Source organism: Amaranthus tricolor, chromosome 4 (genome assembly GCF_026212465.1).
Source record: "Amaranthus tricolor cultivar Red isolate AtriRed21 chromosome 4, ASM2621246v1, whole genome shotgun sequence".
NCBI classification, from domain to species: Eukaryota; Viridiplantae; Streptophyta; class Magnoliopsida; order Caryophyllales; family Amaranthaceae; genus Amaranthus; species Amaranthus tricolor.
The window spans coordinates 19,422,900-19,434,117 of NC_080050.1; the positions used below are offsets into that span (position 1 = coordinate 19,422,900).

The following is an 11,218-nucleotide window of genomic DNA, read 5'->3' on the forward strand; positions in this document are numbered from 1 at the left end:
CCGCTATCGCACAACAATATATATCCTTTAATGGATCGATCTCATGCATAACCTCTTAAAAAAAAAAAAGAGCTACCCACATGTTTTATATACTCTCAAATCAAGAAACTAAAAGTAGACGTCTTTGTTCAGCTTTCGATATTGGATTAATCTAAGCATTTTAATTAGTTGATTCCTAAGAAATATTCCTTTCTTAACGTTTAAAAGAGCATGGAATGTAGTTTATCGATTCCTTGTAGTCGTTGGTATTTGATCGTTCATTTCTTCCCTTGCATGTAACATAAATTAGGTTTTTGGAGTTGGAATCTAGCTACTAGCCTAGTATTTCTATATTATCATCACCTAATCATATGCATTAATTGATTGACATAAATAAAATTTTACTATTAATTAGGAGATCTTGTATGTTATGGCAAATTCTACTGCATCAATGGAAGAAGTGGGAATTTTACAACTATTTGATAAATTTGGAGTAAATTTTAATTCTGAATTGTTTGAGAAAATTGGGGTTGTTTCAATTTGTTTGATTTCCTCATATTTGTTGATCAAACATATTTGGGGGTCTATTAAAATGGAGAAAGAGCCTATTAGAGTCCTTATTACTGGTGCTGCTGGCAAGTTTTTGCCTTAAATTTACTAATTTAATTCGTTTTTTTTAATTAATATTAAGCACATGCACATCATTTTCTAACTTATGCTTTTAATCTGAATTTTATAGGGCAAATTGGGTACGCTTTGGCTCCTATGGTCGCTAGAGGATTAATGGTTGGTTTAAACCAGCCGGTTATTCTCCATTTGCTTGATATTGAACCGGCTACTCGTGCCTTAAATGGGGTTAAAATGGAACTACTTGATTCAAATTTTCCTCTTCTTAAAGGTGTCAATACTCCCTCCAATTGATTTCGTCATGTCTTAATATGTATAAATTATTTAGGGAAATTCCATATATGTATCTTAATTTTTTTTTCACGTTCTATACAAAAATTTTTTAATTCGCATGCTAACCTTAAATTATAACTTTTTTAATTGATAGGCAATAGGTGTTTTTTGTTTAATTCATATTATTATTAACCATCAGAACGACTTTTTTGTATAAAAATAGACGTTATAATCACCTTTATTTCTTAATATATTTTTCAAAAATTTTTTCAAAATGAGTACTTAATTAAGCACACTTTGTCTATTATATGAAAAAATTGAAAGTTCGAGATCACCATACGAATTACAAAAAAAGTTTTTCTACCACTGTGAAAAAGTCGAAAACACAGAATTGCCACATGAATTTCTTAATTATTTATTTTGTAAAAGATAATAAAATATATATTAATTAAAACTCTATAATTCGCGATAAATCTCACAAAGATACCATTAGATAGCAATCTAATCAATCATATATATTAATTAAAACTCTATTTACTTTTGGAACACTATTCATTCATCACTCTTAAATTGCATTTTATTATTAATCTATAAGTTAAAACATAGTCATGTGAGATTTTATTTGATTCGTTTTGTTGTAAAGATTGTTAATATCAACTTTCTATAATTTTTAATTATACATAACTCGATATATTAAGGATCGAATAAGTGCATTAGATAGAGTAGATAAAGTAAATGAGACATTTTAAATGAATAAGAGGTAGTATTATATTATGTTGTGATTAGAAGCATTATAAGATAATAAAAATATTTGGTAAGCAGGAGTTATAGCCACAACAGATGTAGAGGAAGCATGCGAAGGCGTGAACATAGCCGTAATGATTGCTGGAATTCCAAGGAAGGAAGGGATGGAAAGGAAGGATGTTATGTCTAAGAATGTTTCAATTTATAAACACCAAGCTTCGGCTCTAGAACAACATGCTTCTGATAATTGCAAGGTCATTTTACAATACACATTCCTATAATTGTTTAATGTATACAAAATTTTGATATTATTAATCAAGACTTATAAAAACAAAAAATAATTAATAATCAAAACTTTTCTCCATCATTATCTCAAACCTCAAATTCTATTTTAAATGAGGGGTGGTTAACATTTGAATTCGTGACCACTTGTTATTCTGACTCGGATATCATTTCAAACAAAAACTTCAACAAAAAAATTAAATTGACGGTTGAGACCTCAAAATATATTATATATTCAATCAAATAATCCATATATATATATATATATTTATATATATATATATATATATATATATATATATATATATATATATATATATATATATATATATATATATATATATATATATATATATATATATATATATATATATATATATTTATTGTTTAGTTGCATCAATCATGATACAGTTATTTACAAGATTATGTTTCTGATAATGTTTATATTAAATATAAATGATTATGTTATGTTTTCGGATAACGTTTAAATTGGTTTTTGATAAAAGTGATTATTAAAAAAATAAGTGGTACCTTTATATTGATTAAAGAAGTATGTAAATAATGGTACAGGTGGTGGTAGTAGCGAATCCAGCAAATACAAATGCAGTAATATTGAAGGAATTTGCACCTTCAATTAATGAAAAGAACATAACAAGCCTTACAATGCTTGATCATAATAGAGCACTCTATCAAATTTCTGAGAAGCTAAATGTTAGTAATAGTGATGTGAAGAATGTAATTATTTGGGGAAATCATTCTTTGACAATGTATCCAGATCTAAATCATGCTACTGTTTCTTCACCAAATGGCTACAACTTTGTTCGCAAACTTGTAGCTGATCAACACTGGTATTACAACTTTTTCTTCCTTACTTTAATTCTTACTTGTGTACCACATTTCCAATATGTTTGTGTACGTTTAAAGCTGGCCCATAAAGCACTTTGTTGTTTGGGCCTGTTCAGGATATATTAGCCCAATTTTATTAGGATAATTCTTAATTAAAGCAAGCTTTTATATGTAGGGTAATTGCTCTTTTTACTTTCAGCTAGGCTCCAGAGAGACCGTCTCTTTAAGAGACGTATTTCAAGCGCAACCCATTAAGAATTAATGTCTACATACATTGTCCTTAATGTTTACTTTCGTATCCTTATTGCCTACTCTCAATAGCTTAAATGTCTACTTATATCATTTTTAATACCGACTTATAATATTTCATAAAATATATAATAAGTCAACCCAATTAGAGACCGTCTCTCACAAGAATTTATGTTTTACTTTTCCAATCAAAATGGGGGAATTAAAGTTACCGAACCTTATCGTAAAGATGACAGATAGGTCATCAATCACTTAACCTAGTCTTGATTCTCTTTTTAAAATGTTAACTATGGGTATATATTCGTCTACTTGTTTTTGTTTTTGTTTGTATATATTGTTATTAGAATTAGATTAAACTTATTTTACTACCATCACTTGTTTCTTTTGAATTACATTTTTTAGTCGAATTGAAGTTATTTTAGTTTGATGTATGATTCCTTAATATTTTCAATGCTTACAATATTGGTTTATTTTACATTATTCAGTTGATCTAATATTTATTTAAATAGAATTATTTTTTATAAATGTTATTGTTTAAAGATTAAACTGGACTTGAATGTATTATTATATTATTGGGTGTTCGGTAAAGAATAATCAAATATGATTTCATGTTGATTTTCTGTTTCGCATAAATTACTTATAGATGATTAAATCAAAAGTTACATAAAATGTAAATAATTCTTGGGCTTTAATCTTGTTTATGAATAATGCATCATGTCATGTCTAACCAGCTATGTGTTTCTTTAATTATCTTTTTACTTATTAAAGGCTTGGTTAGGCAGCTAGGAATAACTCGGTCCAATTAATGGTGGTTAACTGTCTTAATTAGAATTGTATGTAGGTTGGGTATAACGAATAACTAATAAAATTAAATATGGATTGAATTGAATAGGTTAAACACAGAATTTATGAAGACAGTACAGCTGAGGGGTGCAGAATTAATGAAGGCACGTAGACTATCAAGCGCATTATCAGCTGCAAGTGCAGTCTGTGACCACATTCACTATTGGCTTCTTGGAACTCCTAAGGTTTCTCCTTTTCTTTACATTCCTTTTGAAAATCAAACTTGATTTTGACATCTTGTGCTTTGCATTAAAGACCTTTTTATAGCTTTTATGACTCATCATTTTTTAATTTTTTTTGTTTATTTTTCTCTTTATTGTTCGTCTCTTTAACTTTGTTATATTTACTCTCTTTTTTTTAAATATTTTATTTATTTATTTTTTTCACAAATCGTAATGCAAATTTTAAAATCAAATAATTTTAATTATTTATTTTAAAAAATTCTAAAAAGTTGATATTTAGAAATTAAAGTATATATTGAAATGAATTTAACAAGATCGTCCCACATGAATGTGTTTTTTCTTATAAATCGATGAAAACTCGTAATTAAAGTTTGACATAAAATCCTGAATTCTATTTGAAAAGAATATATAAAAACAGAAGTATATTATATTTCATAATTCTCATATATTTGAGTTGAATAATATCCTTAACTTTTAATTTATCTGATAGGACACGTGGGTTTCAATGGGGGTTTACTCTGATGGCTCATATGGTATTCAATCTGGTCTTATCTACTCTTTTCCTGTCACTTGCAAGGATGGTGAATGGTCCATAGTGCAAGGTACACATATCTCCTTAGTCCACATTTGATTTGCTTTGGGACTCAACTAAATTCATTAGTTTAGCCCTATGATAGGTTGTATGTTATGTTATTAGGACCTTTTACATGAGATCCTCCCTTTTGACTAGTATGGATGACTAGTAAATATTCCACTTGAAAGAATGAGCAATAAATAACATTTAAATCTATAACCTCTTAATCACTTTAAACATGATCATGAATAAATTTGAAAACAAAGTGAGAGTTGCAATAAATTAGCTAGTCATAATAGTTCAATAAGGCCAGTAAATGATCACTTATTGTGCTTCCCTAATAAGCCTTTATGCTTGCAGAACAAGGAAATATAGTGAGTTTAAGTACCACTAATTAAGTTGAAGAAAGCATGTGATGTAATTGAGATGGGTCAAATTGATAATAAACTAGCTTTGATATATATATGCATGCTAACAGGATTGAAGATTGATGAGTTTTCGAGGGCGAAAATGGATGCAACAGAGAAGGAGCTCATTGAAGAGAAAGCATTAGCATATTCTTGCCTACATGCAAGTGATCATTTTCAGCAATCAGAATCGCTTAAACTTCATATATAAATTAATCCTACTATCAAACATTAGCGACTAGCTAGGGTATAATTGTTTTATTATACTTTATACATATATTTATCTTGTAACCTTAACTTTGTTAATAATTTGTAAATAAATATACTCTGTTAAATATTAGCGGCCCTACTCTTGATAAAATTAATATTTAAATATTTAATAACATGAAGTGGGCAGATATTGGTTACTTTAGTTTTCAATTGATTTGCTAAAATAGAGTTAGAAAATATAGAAATTTTCACTTTGGCGTTAATTAAAAAATAATTCCCAAACTAGTGTTATTGTAGATAATAAAATTTACTTGTCTATATTTTCTTGGTTTGGAGACTCCAAACCTCTAGCCTTTTTTTTAATTTGAAGTATTTGGAAATCATAATCTCTATAACTATGTTATTTACTAATTTATTTGCATTCCTTAAGAATCATTAAATTTAAAATAATAATCATTTAAACAATTAAAAAAGTTTTTTTCTTTTATTAGGATTTGCACATTATTTTTCCAAATTCCTGTATTCTATAAAAATATAAAATCGGAGAAAAATAATTATACTTGGATCACTTGGTGAATATATGATGCATCTAGCCATAGAGATGTTAAAATTGTTGCAAAATCCACATAATGAATTAAAGTAAATAACACCATAAAACTTTTATTTAGATTATTATTTTAATTTTTTTCATCATATCTTTTGTTGTACTTCTAAAAGAACCTATAAAAAAAGTACTGTTTAATAATAACGTGATGAAAAAACTCATATTTATTAGAAAATTGTACATAATTATAGACTTAAAAAAGAAAAGCATGATAATGATTGTTTTCAACTTAGTTTTCTCATCACCACTTAATCACTACAAAGCTTGTGCCTTAGTATTCAAAGTGATGATGAAGAAGCCTAGCATTAATTAGGGGTGTGGAAACAAATTTAATTCCAAATATTTCATCTGAAATATTTAATGTTGAAATATTGGATAAGTAAAATACTTAAATTTGGAAAAAAAATGTGCCTTTCCTATTGAAAAATTTTCTATTATTTTAATGAATATTATTTTAAATTAATGATTCTCTAAAAAATTGTAAATAAATTAGCATATAACATAGTTGTAGTGATTATGATTTAGAACTACTTTTAAAAAAAAACAAAAGCTAGAGGTTTGGAGTCTCCAAACCAAAAAATATAGACAATTAAATTTCATTACTTGTCTGGAAAATATTTCTCAATGTACACCAATTGAGAATTTCTTTCTTTTCTAACTTTATTTTAGCAATCATTCCATAACCCCTTATAAAATGATAATTTAAATTAACAAAAGTTTAAAATAAAAAATCTTTTCTAAAATAAGAAACACCCGTCTTTAAAATTTTTTATCATTTTATGATACTTCCTCTGTTTTTGATCCAAGATCGAGTATTAGTGTTCATGAACCCGTTGTTTTGGTTCTTGAGACACTCGGGTTTAAATCTTTTTTTCATGAGCCGGAATTTGTCACATGCTTAACTTTGAATTATGTTGGGGATCGTAGCTGGCCCAAAAGTTACTCTTGGTTGTCCAACATATTAAGTCTTATTTTATTGAAGTTTAAAATGAAAGAATATAGAAAAGAAGAGTCTTTAAATAGTTGATTTATTTAAAATCAACATATTAGTACATTCAATAAGGGACTTTTGGTGCTTTATGTACTAGACCTTTGATGCTTCATGTACTAGACCTCTAATGCTTCATGTACTAGACTTTTGGTGCTTTATTCTCTTACTTTTATTGCTCATTAAATCTAAGTGTTCATTGTATGTGTAAGCATTCTAGAAGCTTGTACTTAGCTCTATATAAAGGGGCCTTATGACATGAAAAAAATAAGTTGTTGATTAATCAAATTAAACTTTGAGTTCAGACATTGCTTCTCTATTATCGCTTTGATAATAGAGAAATAGTAATTTCAATTATCGCTTTGAGTTTGTCTTGAGTGTTAATTCTAAGGGAGATTGAGTGTATTCTTGTCTCTAGCCTAAATCCAAATCATTGAGTTTATCTTGTGATTTGGCTCTTATCAGTGTTCTTCTACTATTTTTTCTTATCTAATTATTCTTCTCTATTCTTCTTTATACAAGAAAACCATAAACTTTTAAATCTAAGTGGGTTCTCTTAATCACACTTACATCAGTTTCTTATCAAATGTCTCATTTGCTTTTGGGTCACTAATCATCAATCACTCTTAGGGGCTGTTTGGTACAACACTTTGGCGCATTGGTAGCGAATTCATTTAACAAATCCCCTTTTTGAATGTTTGGTTTAAGAAACCTCTAACATTTTCCCATAAAAGGGGACCTGATCATTTTTCCATCAAATAAGATTCACACACATCAAGTGATTCATAATCAAAACATGTTAGAAGTCCATCTTTATGTTACTTCTGAATGCAACTTTAGTTGATGTGGCATAAACGACAGTGCTATAAATAGATTAGGTTTGTGTCATTTGTTTTATGTTTATTGCTTACTATGTTATGAATGTCTTTATCTTCGTTGAGTAAATTAATACAATTAATCCATTCAAATTATTAGTATTGACATAATATATTTCAGTAATATAAATAAAGAAACAACTTTTCTGTATTGTAAATAGATATCTTTCATTATTCAAAATAATAATAAATTTAATTTTTTTATCGATATCATAAACACAATAACAATTATTAAGCACTAATATAAAAAACCAAAGGGAAAAGGCAAACAATAAATGATGCCAATTGTTGTAGTAGAAACTTTTGCTCTATTTACAACACCTTGTTCTAATTTACCCTTTATCAGCTTTATACTAATTAAAGCCACTACAAATTTCAAATAATCTGATAAACTTTATCGTATCAAATACCAAAGTAAGTAGAAATTTCTAAATCAAAATTTCTATAACATAGACACCTGAAGTAGAAGCACCTTGCTTCTTATTCAAGTAATTGCTATTTATTGCCAGTCTTGACTTTCCATTAACTTTTGGTCTTTCAAAAGATTTGAAAACAACTAATAATTTTCTTTATGCTTCATTTTTCCAGTCCAAGTGAACTTTTTTCCTTTGGAACTATTAGAATAATCTTCTTTGATTCAATTTTGATATTGCTGTGCTAATTTATGAGCACGGTTACTACCCTTTTATTGTGCCACATTTCATGTTTTTCAATCATTATTATGCACATTACGCATGATTTTTTACCTTATTCTTGTCTTTGGGGTTGTATTGTAATTATTTCGAGTGATTTAGAAACAATAAGGTTAATATCAATGTGTTTTGAGACATGGGCACTCAAATTGAGGACTCTCTCGGATTGCACATTGAACTTGGAATCTTCTTGGTACCTCCAAGGTGCAACATTTCTAGTTGTTGAAGTGACTCGGTCAAACCAAAGCACCATTTGGGCGAATGGTATCATTCATGCTCAAGATTAATGACAAAAGCTACTAGAGTAGCCGAACGGTCTTCTATTCGATCGAATAGACATGTCATGTTGTCGTATAGACCATACATATCTTGAAGAACATCACCAAACTTGCTAGAAAGACCAAATCAAGCACCATTTGGTCGAAGGAGCTTTGATTCGGTCGAATGGTGGACGTATGCACACGAATGGCTGCTGAGCGTAATTTTTGAAATTGCCTCGCTTTGATATTCGGTGAAATGGGCCATAGATTCGGCCAAATTGAGCTGTTTTCTGTGGGAGTCTGATTTATTCTTAAGCCAAACTTAAGGGGTATTTTTGGGCATTTAAGAACCCTTTGTTTAGAGGGTATATACACCCCATTTTCTGTCAAAACCCTTATGCTTAGCCTTTTATGCTTTCTTTACATTAGACTTTTTCACTAGATAGAATCTTAAGCTTTTGTTAGTACATTAAGCCCTACTTTCCTAGTTTTATGCTTTCAATATTTTACATTTTCAAGTCTTCACTTTCTAGCATTCGGATTTCAATAATCTTCATTACGTCCTTATTGTACCATCAACATTTTGTTGTGATTTAATCTCTTAGTTTCTTTTAAGTTTATTCATTGTTTTTATTGCTTTCCTTTAATTTATTACTTCTCTAGAATAGTTATTATACTTATGTATTACTCTTGCTTGTTTCATTTCATATTTATCACTTTTTATGATTGTTGATTCGTTTATTACCATCATCTTATATGTTTAAACCATGTCTGAGTAGTTCTCTAAGGGGTTTGATTATTGAAACCCTAGGAAAGACCATTTTATTCTTTATTTAGGATTAAAGAAAAGATAACAAAATCTGGTACCAATCTTTTCCTACAACTCCTTATGAGACATAGAGCATTTATCCTGGGCATAGGTGATGATGAGGATGAGGAACTATATGATGCTTTTGAGGACTCCTCACATTTTAGTAAACCAAAATCTGTGGTTGAAAAAATGTAGATGTTGGCTAGAAGTGAAATATAAGGTATGATCTAATTTGTAATTTTTATATAGTTTTGAGGCTTTTGAAATTATTAAATTGGGGACACAACAATAGTTATTATATATTATTTTTAAAATTGTTAAAATTGAAAAAATGTCATATGTATGAAATCAACTCTTAAGATCCCTTTTTAATGTTTATTAAAACTTTTTATGACACTAACTTGCTTAAACTAGGACAAACTTAATTTTTTTTTGACTTGAATCTTAGCACACAACACTATAAAGTATATATTATTGTTTTAAGATGGTTAGAATTGAAACAATATGCATATGTGCGACATTATGTTCTAAGATGCCTTTTTAAGGCTTTTTATGCTTTTTATGCCACTAACTTGCTTAAACTACGTCAAACTAAATTGTTTGACATGAAGCTTGACTCACAAAACTAATTAGTATATATTATGGTTTTGAGATGGATATAATTAAAAAAAAATATGCATTTGTATGAATTTAAGTCTCAAGTTGTCTTTTCAATGCTTTTTAAAACTTTTATGTCACACTTGCTTAAACTATGTCAAAATTGATTGATTGACATTAAACTTGGCACACAATACTAATTAGTATATATTATTATTTTGAAATGGTTAGAATTGATAAAATAGGCATATCTATGAAATTAAGTTTTACAATGCCTTTTAAGACTTTTAAAGCTTTTGTGCCACTAACTTGCTTAAACTAGGTCAAACTTGATTAATTTCACACGAAACTTGGTACCCAACACTAGTTAGTATATATTATTGTTTGGATATGGTTAGAATTTTAAAAAAATAGGCCAATGCATGAATTTAAGTCTCAAGATGCCTTTCTAAGGCTTTTAATGATTTTTATGCCACTAATTTGCTTAAACTTAGTCAAACTTGATTAGATTGACAAGAAACTTGCCACACAACACTAATTAGTATATATTATTATTTTAAAATGGATAAAATTGAACAAATAGACATATGTGCGACATTATGTTCAAAGTTGCCTTTTTAAGGCTTGAAAATTTGCTTTTCTATTGCAATGTTTATTTATGCTTATCTATTCTTATATTTATTTATTCTTAAATACTTTAATTCATTTTCATTCAGGTACTCGTCTACAATAAACCATTTTGAGATAACATTGTATTCGAGGAGGCATCATAGTGATGGGTGACAATAATGAAGACATGTATGAGAAATTCTTTGATAACGTGGTCGTTTTAGAGCACGTTTACAAACCCATTATAGTGTCAAGCCTTGCGGTTTTATTATTGATTTTATACACATTACACATGATCTTACCTTACTCTTTTCTCCAAGGTGTTTTAAGGTCATTTCAGGTGTTTTCGGAGATTTTGAGGTCAAATGACGTGATTTCAAGGCATAGACACTGTCATCGAAGATTAGACACTCGTATCAGTGACACACATTCCAAGTTGTTCCTATAAGCCTTGCCAAGTTTGAAAGCCACTATAGATGCATCAAAGAATTGATAAAGCAAAGATCAAGTGCTGAAATAACCGAATGCCAGCCCATTCGACCAAATGGGAATTGGCTCGAGCGAAT

At 28.6% G+C, this 11,218-nt stretch overlaps 1 protein-coding gene across 1 annotated transcript; it reads left to right on the forward strand.

The window, feature by feature from the left end:
• Window positions 1–300: 300 nt before the first annotated feature.
• Window positions 301–5,367, forward strand: LOC130810481 (malate dehydrogenase, cytoplasmic-like). Its single transcript, XM_057676559.1, has 7 exons — window positions 301–614; window positions 719–877; window positions 1,702–1,877; window positions 2,476–2,753; window positions 3,893–4,028; window positions 4,516–4,627; window positions 5,078–5,367. Exons 1-7 carry the CDS (start codon window positions 410–412, stop codon window positions 5,215–5,217), a joined length of 1,206 nt encoding a protein of 401 aa, XP_057532542.1. The 5' UTR covers window positions 301–409; the 3' UTR covers window positions 5,218–5,367.
• The last annotated feature ends 5,851 nt before the right edge of the window (window positions 5,368–11,218 follow it).